Here is a 23,262-nt window from a genome sequence, read left to right on the forward strand (position 1 = left end):
GGACCTCAACAAGGTATTATGGTCTAGGGTGCCATTTCTTTGACAGCTGGATCCCTTTAGTCATAATTAAAGGTACACTTATTGCACAGTGGTACGTCGACGACATCCTAAGATCTGTTTTGCTGCCGTTCCTCTTGTAGTACCCTCGATTGGTTTTCAGCAGGACAATGCCAGATTACATATGGCACGTGTTGCTATGAACTGTCTGCAAGCTTGTCAACATCTTCCGTGGCCTGCCAGATCGCCAGATCTCTCTCCCATTGAACATGTCTGGGATATGAGGGGATGGTGATTGCATCGGGCAAGGAATGTTGATAACCTCCTCCGACAATTGGAGTAAATTTGGTCGGAAATACTGCAGGAAACCCTCCGGGAGCTTTATCGGTGTTTGCCACGACGTGCTTCAGCTTGTATCCAGGCTAGAGGCGGGTCAATACCTTATTAAACTTGTTACTGTAACTCTGACATAAATTATTCAATTGTTCTGAGAATTTAATCATTTACTATTCTGTGCACTGTCTTCCTATCCACCAATTTTCGTCTCAATCGGATCACTCCTTGGTGCGTTGATTTTTTTGTTATAGAGTGTAATAGATAACCAGGGAGTGAAATCCCCTAGGTGTCTAAACATCCAACAGTCAATCACATGTTTTGCCCATCACGGCGGACCTAACGTCAGAGCTCAAGAGTTGAACTTTTGGCTCGCTGCATAGCAGAAAACAAATTAAAAATTGTAAACAGTTAAATGTTAACTGAGTTGAGTTGGCTATGCTATGTATTGTATGCAAAATTTTGATGACATCACCTCTTTGCGTATGGGGTAAGGATGATGCTTAAATATCAAGTCAATGAATCAATCTGTCTATTATCATTTGGTTCTGTCGTTCTGCAGACAGTGTTTTTGTGAGCATGTGGACTCAGTAGATTGATTTATCCACGCAGAGGACATAGAAGTTTTTCTGGCAATATGTAATAAAAAGAAGATTTATTAGCTTGCTAAAAGTGCAGGAAGTTCTAAAACAGCACTTTTAAAGTAATGAAGGACTTTTTTTAAAAGGAATTAAAATTGAAGAGTTGATATTTTAAGCTAGGCCTAACAGAGCCGGAAGGTTCGTCCAGAGTACCCGATTATAGAGCCGGTCGGACTGGATTGGATTCTGTATATGGTGAGGTGTCCTCTGTTACTGAATGGTTCTGTTTTGCCTGGAAGTCAGGTAAACAATTTCCCGTGCAGCATATGGTGAGGTATCCTCTGCTGTTGCATGGATGTGCCTGGAATGGAATGACCATGGATTTTGGTATGGCCTGCCATCCGCGAGTGGAACGAGCGGGTGTTCTCAACTCAGCAGTACATTTGAGATTGGGATGTTGCCTTCGTGTTTTTTCATAGTGTACCAAGTTTAAAGTGGGGACTGCCAGCGATGAGAACATTTCTAAATAGTTTTTCATGAACTGTACCAAGGGTGTGGCATTGTTTTAGGGTGGACTTGTTTAAATTATGAACGTTTTAGAACTGCTGTTTTTAAGTAACAAAATCTTGAATCTTGTGATATTTCTCAGTGATGTTTGTTTGTTGGAGGGTATTTTATTTGAATTGTTTGTAGGGGATGTTTTTTGTTAATATTGATTTATTTTTCCTATTCACACTTATATTCAGGTTTAAATAAATTGTTATTTGTATGTGTGTGTGTTTTGCAAATGAGTACATATTTATTTTCTCCCAGGCAGATCATTCCAGCTCAATTTCTTCAGTTGGTTTAGGGCTAACAAAATTCTTGAGAATCTAAGGTATTGAAATTTTCGGAATGTTATTATTGGGAAAGAATTTTTGGTATGTTTTATGTTATCCCGGCTCAACAGTCATTCTAAAAGCCCCGTGAAAATGTTTAAAAAATCTGCTAAATAGATAAAGTAAGCAATTAAAAACCATTAAAAGTTAAGGGTGAATATCAACGCGGGAACATTGGTGTTTTCAAAACGTTTTTTAATTAAATTTGATTTTAAATAATTGGATTTTTTTTTTTGAACTAAGTCAAACCTAATGGAAAATAATGGATTATAAATTTATCTCAATTTGGCATGTACCAAAGATGATTTCTAGAAAAGTTAAACAAAACCTGAAAATAAACCACCTAGCAAATAAAAGAGAACATTAAGTTTAGTCAAAGTTTCATGTGAAAAGCTAAATAATTACAAAAATGAAGAAAAGAAAAGAAGAAAAAGAGAAAAAATATTAAAAACTGCGTTAGTTATTGCCAATCTCACCAAGTGACCAAGGTTTTTTTAACCAACACAACCACGTTAATTCTGTTGGTTTTTGAAAGGTTTGTCTCACTTTTAATTGCGTATTATGTGAGTTGAATTCGTTTGAAACAAATTTCAGCTAATTAAATGTTTTAAAAAGTTTTTATTTCTTTTTTTCCAAATACTGTTTGTAGTTGTTTGACAATATTTCACATTACATTGAAATTAAACATTAAACTCGCTGTTGTTAAACTTCTAGTTTAAATTCGTAACTATCATAAAAACAGCGACAGAATTGAAAATGGGCTCATATGTATTTTCCTTTAAATTTTATAATAGGCAAAGTCGTGGTGGGTGTCACTATTGTATTTATATATATATATATATATTGAACCTATTGTCAAAATATGGACATATTCTATCAGAATGGTTGTAGAATCTTAAGAGATAAAATTTCCCAAAGTTTCCCTGATTACTATGATCATTACTGATACAAATAAACTTGTAGCCCTATTCATTTATGGTGCAAACATTATATTCAAAATAATTTTATAGCAACATAAAACATAAAACTAATTTAATGTTTATTCAATAGTTCAATGGAATTATTTTCTCTTTTTTTTTTTTGACATTTCATAAGGCAAATGAAAATCATTGTGTGCATGCCTAACTTTCTTCTTCTGTTCTTGCACTTTCATCAAGGGATCATTTGAGGGAGAATTTTTTTTTTTTTGCAAAATTCAGTTCAAATATAATATTCATCATATACTTTTTCTGATATTTTTAATATGGAAATGAAAGTCACTGAGATAATTGCTTCAAAAAACTAAAAAAGCGTTTTTGAAAGTTATAAAGCAAAAATTTTCAGATTGGTTATAAAATTAAACCATCACAAGAATTTCTTGAAAACAGCTCAAAAACTTTCATTACATACTTTATTTTCCCAAAGGTGTTTCGACTTATAAGAACATAACTAAATAAAATTTGATCAATATAACTTAGAACTTGAGTAATCATTATTTTGGTTAAGACTTACCTGCATTCTTTCAAGATTAGAGAAGTGTGAAGTACGAATCAGCATTAATCGGTTCAAAAAGTCAACTGGAATACCATGAGGAGAAACAATGTCCTCAGCACCTCTAAATAAAAATTCATATTTAAGATTAATAATAATTTTCTACTGGATACCTATCATAAAGAAAATGTACTCCTTTAATTAAGGTTTAAAAATAGCACAACAGTTAGAAATTCAGAGCTTAATAAAAATAAAATGAATAATAAATTTACATGAAGGAGGATATAGGTACTGCAGAAATGTGGTCTAGGGCAACATTAAAACTTACTTTACATACATATGTTTCAAAGCAAAACAGAACTGGAAGAAGACTTGCAGTATGATCTAGAAAATGGACCCTGTAAATAAATGTGGGGCCCATGCGCCTATCAGAATTCTTTGTTTAGAAATTTTCTTTTTAAAGCGACAATTGTGTTATACACAATTTTATAATTTCAGAAATGGTTTTGTTACATGTTTCAAGTCTCTTTTGAATAACAGTTTTTGTTTTTCTTGCCTTTTTCAATCAACATGCCACATCTTTTTAAATATATTATTTTGCAGCAGAGACTTGAAAATCCAAGTCTTATAACTCGGAGGTTCAGGTTAATTCAAGGTGCTTTATTGACATTTTAAAGTATATCTTTAAATAGCTAAAAATTTGATTTATATTGAAAATAAAACTTCCTTAATTTCATACAATGAAGTGATAAATAAAGTAATTAAGAAGTCAATGTAAACAACACTTGTCAAGCGGTGTGAAATATTTTTTGACTACTAGAGGTGGATTAAGATATTCTTTTGATACGAAAAATGACTTATCCCCCTCTCCTTCCTATATTGCCAAAAACAACCAAAAGTTTTAGGGCATCAATTTCTAAAATGCTTCGAAAGAGAGATCCCCGAAATCCCAGACTTTAAACTCACTTAAGGGAACGGTAGACCTTGAATTCGGCGAAAATCGACTAAAAAAATCAAAATTTTGATTTTTGTGTTTTGTTGTACTTCAAACATTTAGCTTCCTAACTCAAAAAACAGCAGAACGATTGAGCATTTCTTACCAAAATTACGATTGCTCAACAGGGTTCATACTCTATTTGGATGAAAAAATTCCATGACTTTTCCAAGACTTTTTCATGACTTCATGAAAATTTTCATGACCTTGTTACACGAAAATAGTACCGTTTGCCAATTTTCTGCAATGGGTATTGGTGAAACTATTATGTGAATGCCACTACCTTATCAAAGCATTTACTTGTCACTGAAAAAACATCAGCACATAGTACAGAAACTAATAACTATTCTTATTTATCTTTTTAATTTGAGTAAGGTAAAAATAGTGAATGCAATATATAGATGTTTAGATTAAAAAATATTTAATAAGCAAAGCATAATACAGTGAAACCTGTGTAAGTTAACCACCTGCGGAGCACTACTTTAGTGGTCAACTTAAAGAGGTAGTCAACTTACAGAGGTTGATTTATATGATAAGGGCAAATTCCATGCCTGAAAAAGTGGTTAACTTAAGACAGGTTTTACTGTAGAAATAAATAGGGCAGAATATTAATAAATAGGACAAAGGTTGAATGATTCATTACAAAATTTTCAAAAATAAATTTACTTTATAAAAATACTGCCCTTTGGTGCCAACAGTGTATCTAATAACCTATGTAACTTGACAGTATTTTCGTTCATTGAAGTAAAGCTTCATTTTTCAGTAAATTCTTTTTTTTTAAGTATTAGAATTGCCTATTTCTTTATTCTTTCGCCCGATTAAACCTTTATTTTCTAAAGCCTTCAACAAATTAAGATAAACTCTGACAAGTTTAATAATGATTTTTTTTTTTTTTTTTATGAGTGGTTGAAACGAACTTATATGCAATTGAATTATATTTTTTGAGTGGGTGAGGCAAAATCTAGAACATGCAAACCCAGTTCTAAAAAAATATATTATGTACTGAAAATAATTGTGAATTCTAAATAAGCAGCAGTAAAACTACATTACAAAAAAAGGCGGACGGCTGTAACAGAAACGAATGCAATAGGATTCCAAAACTCGGATTCATTTTTTTTTTGGATGGTTCAGTTTTCCTGTGTAAATAGCTTTTACATGCAATACTGTTAAATCACTGAAAATTTATAATGTTCTTTTAGCTTCTGTTACTTTCTTGCTGCCCAAGACATTTTTCCATGACTTGAAATAATTTTCCATGATTTTCAATGAAAATATTAATTTTCCATGACTTTCCAGGATTTCCATAACCGGTACGAACCCTGTCAAAGTTTGCACACAAGCGATTTTTCATGAGATACTCCTATCAAACTTGGCTGTTCAGATGCAAACAAAGCAGGAAAAAGTGAATTTTAAAATAAATCTTATTATTTCAATTAAAATATTGTTATAAATCTTGTTCTCGTAATGAAACATACTTCAACGATAAATAAAACAATGAAAAAGAGGTTTCGCAAAGTAAATTTTTAAGATAAGTGCAAAATTATGCTTTAGTTGCATTTTACTCGAAACGAAATTTTCTCAATTTTCATACCTACAAAATGCTCCATGCGACACAATTTTCGCTCAAAGTACACGAAACTCAATATTTAGCCTCATGTTTTACCAAATAATAAAACTTGGTACGCATTATAGAATCTAACTTCAGGAAGGTTTTAAAAAATGGACTAAAAATTACTAGCAAGAGAAATTTTGGGGAATTTTTATAGAAATATTTTTAAAAAATTTCATTTTTAAGGAATTTACTAATTAATACCAATTTTTCTTTGCAATGATTTATTACGTAATAAAATGAGAAAATTTAGCAAATATGTAAAAATACGTCGCATGCAGCATTTTAAATTATTCAAAAAATATTAAAATTTTTTTTAAAAATAAGTAACAGTTGTTTTTTTTTTTTTTTTTTTTTGTTTGATGCACTATATGTTTATGCTTAAATGCATATGCTCACAAAACCTTAAGTTTCTAGTGTGAGAACTAAAAAAAAAAGTAACTTAAAGATAGCCAAAATAGCATTTTAATACTTCAGCATTTAGAAATTCTCGGGCGAGAGGCAGAAAATAATTCTTTGAAAAATAATGACAGATTTTTTGTTCTAATGTTAACCACTGGAAAGCACAGCAAATTTAAATGAAGATGTAAACTTCAAACTCTTCTCCTTTAATTTCTTTGTATTCAAGCACTCGTCTTCCAAATGAGCGATACAAACACAAATACATAACATTGTTTCCAAATTGCAGGGAGAGGCACAAGTGACAGTGATGCCCCATTATCAGTGAATTATATTTGAAAATTTGATACATCACAGGGATGAGAGTGATCAGAGCCCAAAAAAGAGGAAATCCAAAAAAAAAAAAAAACCATTAAAATCATGCAGAAAACGGATGAGATCAAAATAGCTCCTGGAGTCCATGACATTCCAAAATTTAACGAAAAATGGCTATTTACCAGTTTTAAAGCTAATACGATAATTTTTACCATTAATTATGTTTGAAATGATTTGGGTAGCAATTAATATATGGCACACATTGTTCTTAGAATTTATTTCTCAAACTTCAGTGATAAAAAAAGAAAATGTAGAAAATTAGTTGTTTATTAAGGCAGTATTTTTTAAAGTTTTTTTAGCATACATTATTGGAGTAAGAGCCAAATTGAAGGAAAAGAACTAAAATCTCTTTTCTTCAAGATGTTTAAGCTATGGTTTTATTATTATTGCTTTTCATTTGTTACTAACATCCTATTTTGTACAAATTTGCTCATTGCACCATTTCGTACAAGTTCGTTTACATCAATATAAATTTAAATTTTGAAAGGGAGGCAGCAATTTCCAACCCCCCTCCTCATCAGGGCCGATCCCAGGGTGTCGGCCTCCTGTGTGCAAAGACCTAATGTGCCGCCCCTGAAGAGCAATTTGCATGTTTTAACTATAACGCCCGTATAAATGTTTCTTCAAATTTCTGTATCAAGTTCTAATTTAAAAAATAAAAACAAGAAGGATGAATTTACGTAAAAAGTTTGAAAAAGCTCCTCAGGTACAATTTATATCTTTGAAGAAAGTAATAGGTACAAAAAATTTACTAATCGTAAAAACGCATTTTATAGCCTGTCTTTGGTGACATCAGAGGAAAGACGGAGGAGGGAGAAACGGGGGGGGGGGGGGATCGCCCCCAGAAAATATTCGAAATTGGCATATGAAAAATAGCTGTAATTAATCTTTGGTTGTGTTTGGTTGCAAGTTGCAAGGACAAAAGAGTCGGGAACATTCAAGGTCCATGGAGAAATTTTCAATATTGACGTCAAAAATTGCAATTTTAGGAAATTTTTCGAGACTTGAGGGAAAAGTACTGTTGGAGTTCTTTCCTAAAATTCTTTCAAAATTGATGTTAAATTGCAGCTATTTTTTGTAACCTTAGTTTAGAAAGGATCGGCGCTCTTCCGGAAAATTTTCTGAAACGGAAGTTTTAAACAAGCAATTTTGGGTTATCTTTGTTGACGTTGCTGGAGAGAGGGAGATTCGGTCGTCTCCTATTGAAAGTTTTCAAAATTGAAGTTTAAAAATCAAATTTAGGCTGTCTTTGGTGACGGTAGGGGTCTGGCATCTTTCCTCTGGTAATTTATCGGCATTATTGTTTTAAAAACATATTTTTCGCTAGATTTGGACACGAAAGGGGAAACGGGAAAATATTCCGAACTGAGAGAAATATTTTTCGGAATTAAAATCAATTTTAGGCTATTTTTGTGAAGGAAGGGTTTTGGGGCTCTAAAAAGCGCAATTTTGTGCTATCTTTGGTGACGTTAAGGAAACCGAGAAGCTTCAGCGGATCTTTCTGAATATTTTTCAATATTGATATCTGTAAAATACAACTAAAGACGTGTCTCTGATTGATGGGGAATGCCAGATGCCCTAGCGCCGTGAAAATTTACGTAAGCCATCCGAAATATTTTAGAAATGGAAGTCCCAAAATCGTATTTTAGGCATTGTTTGATAACGATGGGACAAAGAGCGGTTGGGGATTCAGTGTGCCCTCAAGAACTGTTTTTTGAAACTGAAGTCAATTTCAGGCTAGTTTAGGCAGAAAGGGTTTGGTGGCTTCACTGAACCACCTAAAAACGAAAGTTTGAGCTATAGTGATTACGTTGGAGAAAAGGGGGATCCGCGGTATTTCCCCCAAGGTTCTTAGAAACTGATGATTGAAAAACTCAATTTTAGTTTGTTTTTGAATACGTTAAGTGAGAGGGGATAGGATAGGGGGCCTTTCTAGAGACGCTAATTCAGACCATCTTTGGTAGTAATCTTAGGGAATGAATTTCAGGGTCCTCTACCGTAAACATTTCAAAAAAGAAATTCAAAAAATACCATTGAGCAATTTTTGATGACGTTAGGAAGGGCTGTTCCCAGAAAAGACATTTTGGAGCCACCATTTTTAGGCTATGTTTAATTACATTAAGGTAGAAAAGGTGAATAAGAGACTTAATTGGGTCCTTAAAACTGGTGGTTCAACCAGCGAAATTTTCCGGAATTAAAGTCCTAAAAACGCAGTTTAAAGCCTTCGTTAGTCTCGTCAAGGCATCCTTTTGGATCTTCGTTTTGGAGCTACACTTAAAATTTATAATCCGGGACAAGGGCCCTGTCCTCCTACCTGATCTGAAACCGGGCAGTTCATTCGTGATTTTAATTAGAAAAAAATTGGTGTAAAGGGGGAAAATTAAAAATTTTAGCTCATTAATTATATATATGTTTGACTCTCAGGGGAGTCGCAATTTTCCATTGTCTCTCCAGTCTCCACGCATCCACGACTGCTGAACACAGAATTTGTTGTTTGAAATACTTGCGAGAGTATTCTATCAGCATAATTTTTTTTTAACATAAAATATGTCTTCATTGTTAAGGGTCAATAACAGCTTGGGAGACTGGGGATTAGCATTAGAGCCCCTCCCCTGTATCCATGCCTGATTACCAGTTCTGTCACAAATTTTGCAACCAAATGAAGCATGTGAGTAAAGAGTTGATATTAATGGATAATGGAGCAACACAATGTGCTCTAACATTCCATTTTTCTTATTATGCTATACTGTTGGAAAATTGTCACTTTGATAATTGAACATTTAAAATTCTGCATAATTATTCGACTTATTATGTTATCTTGAGAAATTCTTGAGGAATTTTGCTTGATTAAAAGTACTATATGATGCGGCCTGCAGCCGCCCCTTGCTTTGGCCGCCCTTGTGCCGTGCACACTCTGCACACCTGCTAGGATCAGCCCTGCCCCTAATCCACCCAGTCCTTGAATAAAGGGTTGAGGGAGCCAGGGTTCAATCTTGGCCGCATCCCTCAATAATATCAATTTTTCATAATTTTTAGAGAGGAATATCTTTTTTTAATTAAAAACATTTGAATTTAAGGCATTGAAAACCAGAGCGTAAATTTTTAAATTAGGTTTGTTTGTAAAGTAAAAATTTACAACAGAATGAAAAATCGAAGTTTTCCTTATGTGGTAGAACATACATTTCACAGCGAGAATTGAAAATAAATAAATAAATATGAATATATAAATAATTGGTAATCCTTTTTCCTTGCATTGGAACTCAAAATTAGATTTGAAAAACTTTATAGTTTCAGGATCAAAAGAACAATTTGAAATTGCTTCATTTAATCATGAAATTCCAAAAAATTTTACAGGTGTATAGCCTTAACCATTAGAGATTCATCATAAATATTTTGAATGCATTTTTAAATACATAAGAAATGTAACCATGCCAAGTTTCAAAACAATCCAAAACTCAGACCAAATTTTTTTATTGACTTCTCCATTTTTCCCAAATAAATTTAAGCAATAAAAATATTATTGGAATAAGAAATGAAATAACAGCATACATGCCAACATCTACTGGAAAAAAATCCAGTAGATCATTAAAAAATCCAGTAGAGGTTAACGATGGATTTTTCATTCTTAGTTAGGAAATAAAGAATTTCTTTATTATCCTTCTTAGTACAACCAAATGTCTCTTACATTTAAAACATCAGCAAGAGTCAAAGTTGAGGAAACTCCCGGAAAAACCAGTCAAGTTGGCAGGTATGTAACAGGTATAAAGTAGCATATTTTTAAAAAAAACCTTCCAACAACAAAAATGATTGAAATATTTGCGGGATGCAAAAAGATTGAAATATCAAAGCAAGCACACTGTTTTCGGCAAAACACGTGTTTGAGGTCTTTGGGCATGTTTCCCAAACATACGTAATCCTCAGATATCGCGAAGAACGAATATTTGGGGGGGGGGGGGAATAAAAAATAAGAAAACAAGGACTAAACTTAATATAGTTTTTAAAAAATTAAGGAAATTTTCAAAAAATTAAGGATTTTTTATGGGTTTTTTAGGAACCTTAATTTTGCTTGATGAAATAAAGGGTTTTTTAAGGAAGTACCAACCCTGCATTAACCCTTTCAGGGGCGCATCATTAATTTTTGAGAAATATGAAGAAAAAACGCCACAAGTAGGTTTATTTGATCAACTAGACATAGATTTTTCAGTTAAAAAAAAATGTTTGGCAACTTTTTTCGCTGGGGGTGGTGTCCCCATTTGTTCACACCCCCCACCTGGGGAAGGACAAAAACATGTTTACACATGTAAAAATGAATTTGAATCATTTAGAACAATATGATTGAGTACCTCAGGTAAAATCAAGAAAAATGATTCACTCTTTCAGCGTTAATTAAAAATTTTAAAATCTGAAACAAAATTCCAATTTTGGGGTAAACGAAAAATTGAAAATTTGATGATTTGGACAAGAAATTGAGTCTACGGAAAAAAATATTTTTTTGTTATTCTGCCATCTCATTTTGTTCATTGAACTCAAAAGATGAGGACTCAAGCGATCTTGATTCAAAACATTCGGAAAAAAAGAGAGAAAAATTTATAAATTGGTGGTTTCACAGCGCGACCACCGCCCCTGAAAGGGTTAACAAAGTCAGCCAAAAAAGGTTGACTTCAGTTACAAAAATTTTTTGGAAGAGTCCCGAATACCCTTTCCCTTAAATCATCTAAGTATAGCTTGAAATCAAGTTTTTTATACTTCAGCTACAAAAAATAATATCTGCTAGAATAACAAGCAACTCCAGTCTTCAATGCAGAGTTAGCAGTACCAGAGCTACCTAAGAAAAATTTAACAGCAAGAGTCTAAAAGCCATGCCTCCAAAAACATGAGGCAAACAAATCAAAATCAAGCCCATGGTGGAAACTCGAGAGCAATTCGATGTAAATTCATTGTCATAGAATGGTATTATGATTAAAGCATATTTTCAAACACCCAATTACAGTATAACCTTGATTTAAATGTGGTCAAGGGATTAGAAAATTGTATTGTTAAATTGAGGCGCATAGACAATAGAGTTAAATCCAGACCAGTGAAATGCTCATTAAATTGAAGAAATAGTTAAATCATGTATCGTTAAATCTAAGTTATACAGTATTATTCTTTTTTTTTTAAAGCAAAAACTGAAGGGAAGTCATTGAATTTCTTTCTTTCCCGTCCTCTGTCTCGGAAATTTTGTCTAGACAGAAATCCCTCCTGAGATGGAAGGTCTTTCACCCATGTCTAAGCTACTATGTAAAAATAATTATCTTCTTTTGTAATGCATAAATTTCAAATAAAATATACATGCAACATCACTAATTTAATATCATTATTATCGTCAAACATTATGCAAAAGATTTAAATTTGCTTTTAAATGGAAATAAATTAAGTTATCAAACAAGAAAAAAAAACATTGATTCAGCATTAGGGTAGTCCAAAAAAAAGCCCTTTTTAAAAAAAAAATTCTGGTTTTTACAGGTCTTACCCTATTTGGTTTCATTTATGTAAAAAATTAATTATTGTGAAGTTTGAGGTCATAACTTCTAGAGGTAGCTCAACATCCTTAAAGTTCAATAATATTTGATTTTACACAATAAATGCAGAAGAAAAGAAAAAGGCTAAGAAAGCAATATATTTTTGTTTCACTGAATTATTTAGCATTTTGTAAGTTGAAAATTGCAATACAACAATTATATTCAAATCACTATGGATGTGATTGTGCTAGTAACTACCAAACTATTTTTTTGCTAATGATATATGCAGCACAATGTTTTTTGACAACCTGCAACAAGAATTGAATCTAACCCTCATTGATAATTATTTTTTCATTAAAATAATTATCAATGAGGTTTACTCTTTTAAAAGAATATTAATACCTTTCAGCAAGATTATTACTGGCAAAATTTTAGTGCTTTATGATAATTCTCCCAAAACTTGCAGATTTGTTTGATCTTTCAAGTTTTACATGATAAAACCTATCAGGTAAATTAATTTTTTCTGTTAATGAAGCTGATCACATATAGTTAGGAAGTTCTCAAATTTTATATTCTTGAGCATAATCTCAGGTACTTTGCAGCATTACTTTTTCCCTCACTTCTTGCAACAGCTTTACCAATTGTCTTCTATGGGTCATTCCATGCAAAATGAGCAAATCAGCTGTGGCTGACATGCAGATTTCAATGAAAATTTTTACTTACGTAAATCGTGCATATCTATGAGGGAATGCAAAGTATGAAAGTTTAAAAACTGTTTGTTGCTTTGTTATTGAAATTAGAAGTTGATGCTTACGCTAAGCCTAAATTTTCAGAGTTCATAGGCAGCCAGTTTGTGACTCAATAACTCCGTAAGTTATAAACGCCAGGGGTCTGTCCAGGATTTTTCACAGGGTCCATTTTTTGTGAAAAATAAAATAATTTTGTGAAAAATGAGTTAATTTTGTGAAAAATCAAATAATTTCGAAAAAAAAAATTTTTTGTTAAAACGAAATTTTAGACTTAAGAGATGGCACAAACTGCATCAATTAAACTTAAAGTTGAGTGTTTTCCTCTTCTATGTCGAGAAAATCATTCTGGAGTGTTTTTCTGATATTTGGCGGCGGGGGGGGGGGGGCAACGCTCTCGCAAGTATCAATATTTATCTACCATTCTACATTATGTTAAATTATACTAGAAATATTTCTGTACAGTATTTAAAATAATTTTAACAAAAAAAAAATAAATAAATAAAATAAAATTCAGAGTGGGGTTCAGCATTTAACTTTTTGACCCAAGACACTCTTAAAAAGCACAGAATTTCGTTTAAAACTTATAAATTCCGTGATTTTAACAAAAATAAAAATATTTTAATTGTTTACCTCTTAACAAAGCGTAATAATCATCAAAAATTCGAAAAATCGGATTCCCATAGCGGATGCAAAGAGATCGCAATTCTCAAAGTGAAGGCATCAAAAGTATAAAAACCGCTTGTAAAAGAAATATTTTTGATAAAATTATTTTAAAATTGCATTTTAGAGTCCTATGATAAACATTTCATTAATATCTGTGGACACAGTTGACGCAAAAAAATAAATAAATAAATAAATAAATAAAATAAACCATCTATTCAGCATTTTAATTTTTGACTCATAACAGAAAAGGGAATTTTGCTTTAAAAACTTGAAATGAGACTAATAACAGAAATAAAGAGACTTTTCATTTATTTGCATCCTAATAAAGCGAAGTTAGCTTGAAAAAAGAACAAAATATAATTCCAGGGGTCTGTCCAGGATTTTTTACAGGGTCCATTTTTTGTGAAAAATCAAATAGTTTTGTGAAAAATGAATTAATTTTGTGAAAAACCAAAAAATTTAGCAAATTTTTTTTTTTTTGTTAAAATGAAATTTTAGAATTTCGAGATGGCACAAACTGCATCAATTAAACTTAAAGTTGAGTGTTTTCCTCTTCTACATCGAGAAAATCATTCTGGGTTTTTTTTTCTGATATTTGGTGGGGGGGGGGGGGGGCATCGCTCTTTCAAGTATCAATATTTATCTACCATTCTACATTTCAATATTTATCTACCATTCTACATTATGTTAAATTATACTAGATATATTTCTGTACAGTACTTAAAATAATTGTAACAAAAATATAACTAAATAAAATTCAGAATAGGGTTCAGCATTCAACTCTTAAAAAGCACAGAATTTCGTTTAAAACTTATAAATTCCGTGATTTTAACAAAAATAAAAAGATATTTCAATTGTTTACCTCTTAACAAAGCGTAATAGTCATTAAAAATTCGAAAAATCGGATTCCCATAGCGGATGCAAAGAGATCGCAATTCTCAAAGTGAAGGCATCAAAAGTATAAAAATGGCTTGTAAAAGAAATATTTTTGATAAAATTATTTTAAAATTGCATTTTAGAGTCCTATGATAAACATATCATTAATATCTGTGGACACAGTTGACCCAAAAAATAAAATAAAATAAACCATCTATTTAGCATTTTAATTTTTGACTCATAACAGAAAATGGAATTTTGCTTTAAAAACTTGAAATGAGAGTTCTAACAGAAATAAAGAGACTTTTCATTTATTTGCATCCTAATAAAGCGAAGTTAGCTTGAAAAAAGAACAAAATATGATTCTCATATCGGATGTTAAAATATTGCATTTTTCAAAATGTAGACATCTAAAGAAAAAAAAAACGGTAATTAAAAGAGTTTATTCAAAGTCATCCTTGTTAGCATCGAAAAATCAAAACCCATATAATTTTCTCCCAAAATAACAATTAAACATCGCACCGCACCGTAAAAACGCAAATATTGACAAGCTGGCAAAATGATGAGAATATTTTCTAATCAAGTCATTATAAAGGTTCAACGCCAGACGCTAAGTGGTGATAATTTTGAAGTTGGTAACACTATCTGAAGCGATCATATTTTTTCCTTACCCTTAACTATCCCTTTGCAGTTCTAAGTTCATTTCGCAGATATTATTATTGTTTAGTAAATCATGAGCGGAGAAAAGTGCTTACCAATGACTTTTCAGAAAAGTTTACAAAAACACCGCTGCTAATTAGCTGTGATAAAACAAACAACCATTATATTTATTTGGCAGTAGCAATTATTTATCGCGTGCAGGAGCATTCCAAGAGTGCCTATTTTTTTTTTTTTTTCAAAATTAGCCGATTTTGTATAAGCTGATCCCTCTAATTTGACTTAAAAAAAGGTTCCAAAAATTATCGGTTTATACACAGAAATGTGCGTTATTTCGCTTTCAGATTTGCTCTTTCAATAAACAATTTGACAGATCCGATCTTGTTTATCGGAATTTTGTGAAGGGTCCGTTTTGTTTGATCGGGATTTTGTGAAAGGTCCGTTTTGTTTGACCGGGATTTTGTGAAAGGTCCGTTTTGGTTGATCGGATTTTTGTGAAGGGTCCGTTAACGGACCCAAATATCCTCTGGCCAGACCCCTGAATTCTCATATCGGATGTTAAAAGATTGCATTTTTCAAAATGTAGACATCTAAAGAAAAAAAAACGGTAATTAAAAGAGTTGATTTAAAGTTATGTTAGCATCGAGAAATCAAAGCCCATATAATTTTCTCCCAAAATAACAATTAAACATTGCACCCACCGAAAAACGCAAATATTGACAAGCTGGTAAAATGCTGAGAATATTTTCTAATCAAGTCATTATAAAGATTCAGCGCCAGACGCTAAGTGATGATAATTTTGAAGTTGGTAACCCTATCTGAAGCGATCATATTTTTTCCACACCCTTACTATCCCTTTGCAGTTCTAAGTTCATTTCGCAGATATATATTATTTTTGTTGTTTATTAAATCATGAGCGCAGAGAAAAGTGCTTACCAATGAGTTTTCAGAAAAGTTTACAACAACACCGCTGCTAATTAGCTGTGATAAAACAAACAACCATTATATTTATTTGGCAGTAGCAATTATTTATCGCTTGCAGGAGCATCGCAAGAGTGCCGATTTTTTTTTTTTTTTTTTTTTTTTAATTAGCCGATTTTGTATAAGCTGATCCCTCTAATTTGACTTAAAAAAGGTTCCAAAAATTATCCGTTTATACACAGAAATATGCGTTATTTTGCTTTCAGATTTGCTCTTTCAATAAACAATTTGAAAGATCCGATCTTGTTTATCAGAATTTTGTGAAGGGTCCGTTTTGTTTGATCGGGATTTTGTGAAAGGTCCGTTTTGTTTGATCGGGATTTTGTGAAAGGTCCGTTTTGGTTGATCGGATTTTTGTGAAGGGTCCGTTAACGGACCCAAATATCCTCTGGCCAGACCCCTGAATGCACACTTAAAAAATAAATATCTCTACATTCTATAAACAAATCTCTATAAGGGAAGAGCAAAGTAAAATTTATTCAGAGCTTTTTTTGAATCTGAGATACTAACAAAGATTGAAAACTTCCCAATTTATTTCAGATTTCAAATCACTCTTCTAGCTCTTTTAATGAAAAAAAAAAACAGTAAAAATGATTCCTATTAAAAAATTATCTATTACTAACTATCCGCTCTAATTTAGTAATTGTGTTTGAATTCCTTGATGATGAAATCGTACTTGAAAAAAAAAAATAACGAAATTTTCATTTTTTCCTCTATTTGAGATGCGTGTTTGAACATGAGGGAATGCTCTAATTTACTCAATTTTTTTACGTAACATACTGAAGCGTCTTTTAGATTAATAGTTAATTTTAATTATTGGAATCGGTGTATTTTTGTTACTAGAGTAACTTAAACTAAGGTAAAGTTTCCTTAGTTACATCTATTTATTGTAAGTTTAGAAAGACTTAACCATTTCTTTGGTGTTTAATTTTTTCAAAAGTATGTTTATGAAGTACTTGCCAAAATGTTTCCTTAAATACTATGAAGTATGTAACATTCCAGCATGCATATTTAAATATTATTGTGCCACTGAAAGTTGAATTTTCTTCTCCACCCGTGACATAGGACAAAATAACTCTTAAAGTTTCTAAACAACCTATCATGTCTGCATGACTAAAAGAATATACTGAGTTTAACGATTAAGACAGAGGACCATCACGTCTAACTCTCAATAGCATTTGATATTAAGCTATGAGTTTGAAGAACTTTGTTTCATCCTTGGATAAGTATATTTGACGAAATACAATAATTTATTTCAACCATCCTGATGCGACGTTCTTCAAAACAAAAGGTTTTTAGCTCCGGTAGCGAAACTCGTCTATTTTAGTAATAACTTTTCTTTCCAGAATAAAAATTGAAAGTTAAACAACATTTGCCACAATGAATCTAATTTTCAATGGAAAGCAGATGGCTTTTCTATCTGCTATCAATGGCAAAAGTGCATATTATGCCATTGATGAAACTATGAAACTATTATTAGTCACAACAAGTTTGCATATGACATACAATAATCCAGTTATGACTACAATATATATTCTCCTTCTGTCTGCTACAAGCACAAATATTAGATATTTTTTGCGTCATCAGTAAAAATTAATCTTGAAAGTTAGATTCCGTAACAATTTAATGAAGTACCCATAGCTATTTTGGAGACATGAAATTATCATTGTTTCTTCTTAATTAACAATTGAACTTCTAAATTCCTTGTCTCTCATTCATCTCAGTCATCGGTGTAAGCAGCATATGTTTGAAGAAAAAGAGTTTAGAAATCAGGCCTAAATCCAATGTCATAATTTTATTTGTTTGTTACACATACAGCAACTATTTGTAGCTAGGTAATCTGTTTCTACACATTAATTTTATGCATCTGTATTTTTTCAGATAAATGATTTTCTTATTAAGTTAGTGAATCCACACGGACCGTAACTGTAGTACATATGATCTATTAAAGATAATGCAAGTCTGGAACTACTTGAAAAATATATTAATGAAAGAGAGAGAGTACTATTAATGTCTTCAAGTGGATTTTCCTACAAAAATTGAACCCCAAATTTTTATGCAGATCGAAAAAGCTTTTGTAGAGAGCAAAAAAAAAAAACATTTCTTTTGATGCATTTTTTGAAGTTATTATTATTATTATTATTGCTTAAGATATAAATTTTATCCACTTTTTTTTTTATAAGTTTCACATTATGCCAATAAATTTTTTTAAAGATTGAAATGAATGTTAGGTATACTTGCTTTTGCATCATTTAGTCATTCATCTAATACATGGAACTCTCGTAATTTCACATTAAGCACAAAGAAAATGCTATTGTTCTGAATTTTATTTTAAGCTTGGAAATCAAAAACCAATTTTGAACTTTTTCAAGCAAAGAGTATAAATACTGCTCTATATTCTTGCAAAATTTGAAACTTGTGTAAAGTTTTTCTCATTAAAATTTTTGTGCCTGTGTGAAGGGGAAAATCATGATTTTATAAAATGTCACTAAGTTCAAAACTGATTTTGAAGACAAAGGAGTTAAAATGCAACTGCAAAAGTAAGGTATTACTTTTATGACACTTAGCACATTATTGGGTATTAATTTCAGCACAGCTAAAAACATTCCTTAAAGCTTGAGATAAAAAAATAAAATGCTTAATTATGAGAAAAGAAGCTTAATTAAGAGAAATATTTTCAGTTTTTCAAACACAGTTAAAAGTTAACTATAATAAATTTGAAAAAATTACTGAAAGCAGATGAATTTTTAACACCCTATAGATTACAACAATATGTAACTTTTATGTTTACATTAAATAGTTAGTAAAAGACAAGCCTTCAAAAATGCTACATTTAGCATTTCTGAGAGTACTATTCAATGTGACCAATTTTCAATCACATGTAACTACTAAAATAAAAATATATTGAGCTAAAATATTTTAGATGTTTCTATATAGGCATAAAACGAACTTGTATACCAAATTTCATAAAAATCTGTTACCATGCGGCCACTTTTTTGTCATTTTTGCTCATTTCGTATGGAATGACCCCTATTCAATTGTGTCAATTGATTGTGAAAAAGAGCTGTGCAATTTTACTTACTTCTTCATCAATATTTTTACACTGCAATAATGAAATTTAGATTTCATTCAATTGAAATCATTACATAGTGCATTCTGAAGTATAGAAGCTGTCATCCAAGGTTTTAAATAAACATGTTCCACAAATATACCATATCTCTTGCAATCCAATATCTTCCACTGAAGGTTAAACATTTATATTTTAAAACAGTACAAGATTTTTGACACTCACTGAGCATGGTGTATAGCTCCAATGCAATACAAATGTAATGGTAAAATAAATCTGATTCTAGGAGAAGGGGTTTTATGCTAAACTATTAAAATCATTTCAAGAAATTCTCAATAATCCTCTCCAGTAGGAGTCATGCAGCAACATTTTAACAAATTGTATTCTACAGTCCTCTACACCAGCCACTTTTTTCTTATTATTGAGTCTTGTAATGCAGTTATCCTTATCAATGAACTCAGAGCAGGCCTAGAATCTGTTACAGAGAAGTACTTTTGGTGCAGAAGAGAACCCTATCAATTGTTAAAAATGGCACCAATAATCAATTCCATGCATATAATGTGATGTTCACATTCCAGAACTAATTATTTCTTTTGTTTTGCCCCAGTAAACCAGGTGTTTTTACTTCTGCCGGTGTTGATGCTTCTTCGATCAAAGCACTTAGATGATGTACACAAAATTGCATAAACTGCAACATCTTACAAAAAAATTTTGTTTATTTACAAAATATTTTCCGTGGCTAACATTGAAAGTGTACCTAAAATAGCAATCATATTTGATTGGTTTGTTCTTTTGTCAATACTTATATTCGGCAATGATGCAAACTTCATCTGCTTTGAGCTACCTCTAAATATTATTCAAATGTCATAAATTTTTGTCCCACTTATTTTCTTATGTATTGAAACCAAGGTAAGAATAAAAAAATTTTCACTTTCAAAATTTTGGACCACCCTATTCAGCGTACACCATGAACCTTCTTAAGAGCAACAAGCTTAGAAACAAATGTATAGATAGTGCTAGATTTTAAGTAGAGATAAAAAGCACTTATTGTTCATTCCCTATTACTGAGATTAATCTTATAAGAATGCTGTGTACCTGATAGGACAAATCCCACGATTGGTAGCAAACACTACAATAGGAGCAATAGTTGACTCTAAAGCTCTGTTCAAATAACTAAAGCATTCAATGTCCAACATATGAACTTCATCAATGAACAATACTCCAGGAATCAACTCAGCAACTCCTTGATCAATATATTTGTTCACAGCTTTGTTTATTTCTTTACGTAACTTATCTGAAAAGAATCAAGGCTTTACTTTAATTTTTCTTTCAAAAATTAGCAGAGCAAATATCATGGAAAACAAACACAAAACTTGCCAAATAACACTGAAAAAAAAATAATTTGTAATGCTGGGACTGATTTTTTTTTCTCTCTCATGAAAAAAGGGGACAGAACAGAATCCCTCGAAGTAGTCTAAAGGTTTTCATTGGATTTGTTAGAACACAGGTTGATAGTTAATTGAAAAAATATTAGAATAATAATACTTTTTAAACTGTCTTGCCAATGTCAATAATTTTTTCAACGGAATTTTTTTTAAAATTAGTTTCTTATTTTTTTAGATTACTGAATATGAATTCAGGCTACTGGTTTACTTCTTTTTATACTATATGAAGTTTTAAAAAAAATCATTAGTTATTGAGAAATATATTTTTTTCTTTTTTTTTCCAAACAGCTATTGTTGATTCTGAAAGAACCGTAAATGGCAACTGAGGGGAGGGGGGAGGAAATTCTCAAAATTTAAAGAGCTAAAATTTTTAAAAAACTTAACAGAGAAAAAACAATTTTCGGTTACTTATACAGTAGAACCTCGCTGGACCTTGTTATCTCCGGATCGATTGATTTTTTTTTAATTTGAAGAGCGATCATCAAATTTTCATAACATTAATTTATTAAACCCTCTCACGGGCAAGCCCATGTTATGTCGTTGATTGAGTTCCCTTTTTCTTGGCAATGCAACTTTTGAATAATTTTTTTTCCTTGATAAGGAAAAAAAATTGAACTGTCACAGCAGAAGATTACAGACTTTATAATAACAAAGTAAACATGTTTACTGTTTATGTGTAATACTATGTGTTTCCTTTCAAGGTGAGTTTCAGTAAGTATGTTTTATTTTATTATTTTTTTCATTCTCCATATATATAATCCGGATTGGGTCATATCTCAATTAATCCAAATTATCGAGGTTTTACTGTAAATATAAAAATGTGTACATTGGAGTTGCCGAACTTCAATTGAAAACCCCCCTGATTTTTGGGTGTTGGGCTGTGGTTAACTGATAAGGAGAGAAATGCAAATTATGTAAAATGTGCGAAATTCCGAATTCCCTATTCGCAAATTTTCTGTATAGTTCATTGCAGGTAAATTTGACCTTGTTTTAAAGAAATTAATGTAATAAGGATGCAAAAATAAAAGCCAGCATATTATTGCTGATTCTTTAGAAACATTTAACAAACATAGTGTACCAGAAATGGACCCTTTACAAGAATTATGATTGCAAAAATTTTGTCACACTCAAATATGAACATTTTGCATTTTGGATAGTATATAGTAAACATTAATTGGAATTATAAAACTTCTTTTTTTTTTTCATTTTAAGGAGTTTATTCTCAGAAGGGAAAAAAACTGCAAAAAATCTTTAAATTGATTCCTGTTTTTTTTTTTTTTTAATTGGAGATAAATTTAAACAAGGGTTTTTAGTCCCACCCCCTTGTTTATATATATAAAAGAAGGGAGATTATCATACATGCTCTTTATTCTTTCCTTTTAACATACTTTTTTTTAATGAGACCCTGATGTACCATGGTTGAATAAATTATTTTTCATTGAAGCGTGTAGGGCAATGTAGCATTTCTGGGCTTTTATATTTCTTGACTCTTTTTTGGCAGTGTGATGATTATGCTAATGTAGCATTTCGACTTCAAATTACAGTGTTTGTAATTTACTTCTTATATTCCGCTTTTTATCTTGGCCCTAAAATTGTTACTACTCATGATTTTGGATGTTCTATAACACTTTCTGATAGCAAAATATTTATGAAACTTAGAATCATTTTTACTTTCATTATAGGTTAGGAGTAATTATATAGTAATTTAAGCCTTAGTTAGGGATTTGTTCAATTGCTCAAACTTTTTAATTAGTACCAAAAAAATTTCTTAGACTGTAGACTGAAACAGATCAATGCTTATGCTAGGAATTAAATATTAAAGCTAATGAAGAAAAATTTTAGAAAAGATGATTAATTTTCTCATTTTCAAAAACTAAATATCCTATTCATTTATTGTATGAATAAACTTTCTACAGTTTAGAATGCCTAAAAAATCTTCATAAATATTTTTACATTGAAACCAAATTTACACTTTGTAGCAAAATTACTGATAAACAAAACAAAAAAAAAAACTTTTGGGGAATATCTTGGTATCCTAACACTTGTTCTAAGACAATTGAGACATGCTGATTAAAAATATGCAAAAGGTTTGTCTTTATCACCCACCGTTTTTGAAATATCAGACATCAACCATTTATATATGTTTAACAACATATCAAGGCAAACAACTCCCAGACAAGATAAGGTAGCACATGTATTGCTGCATAGAGTACTAATTAACATAAACTATATGCATCATCTAGTTTTAGATATAATGAATGTATAAAATACATAGGTATAGGTATAGCATAAAGTTTCTTAATTTAAAGTAAGTTTGGTTTGAATTTCATGGCTGTAGGCTTGCATTTGTGCTGAGCATTTAACAAGTTGCGCTGAAGCATCCAGCAGCAGTTAGCCAATATTGTTGCATTATTATATTGACCTTCACCAGGGCCCAATTTAGAAATTGTAGGACTGTAAGCACAACAAACCTGTGGGGTCCTCTTAAATTGCACAATCGAAGAACGTGCTCAATCTCGCATCTTTTACCGTAAAGTGGACCACAGGTCAAAAACCTTTACTAGGCAAAACAAACCGTACAGAATAACAAGCAAAAATGTTTTTCAGTGAACGAAAAAGTTTGCAATCTTTTGCAAAAATAAATTTTAGAAAGTAATATAGGGGTGAAAAGCGAAACCACTAATTGT

At 31.3% G+C, this 23,262-nt stretch overlaps 1 protein-coding gene across 1 annotated transcript in view; it reads right to left on the minus strand.

The window, feature by feature from the left end:
* LOC129218230 (ruvB-like 1) overlaps positions 1-23,262 on the minus strand; it is a 131,569-nt gene that overhangs the window by 21,983 nt on the left and 86,324 nt on the right. Inside the window, exons 8-9 of the mRNA XM_054852454.1 lie at positions 20,226-20,424; positions 3,281-3,383 (exon numbers count right to left, since the gene is read on the minus strand). Coding sequence (XP_054708429.1) covers positions 3,281-3,383; positions 20,226-20,424 — 302 coding nt within the window. The remainder of the gene's footprint in view (positions 1-3,280; positions 3,384-20,225; positions 20,425-23,262) is intronic.

This window comes from Uloborus diversus, chromosome 3, assembly GCF_026930045.1.
Source record: "Uloborus diversus isolate 005 chromosome 3, Udiv.v.3.1, whole genome shotgun sequence".
Taxonomy (NCBI): Eukaryota; Metazoa; Arthropoda; class Arachnida; order Araneae; family Uloboridae; genus Uloborus; species Uloborus diversus.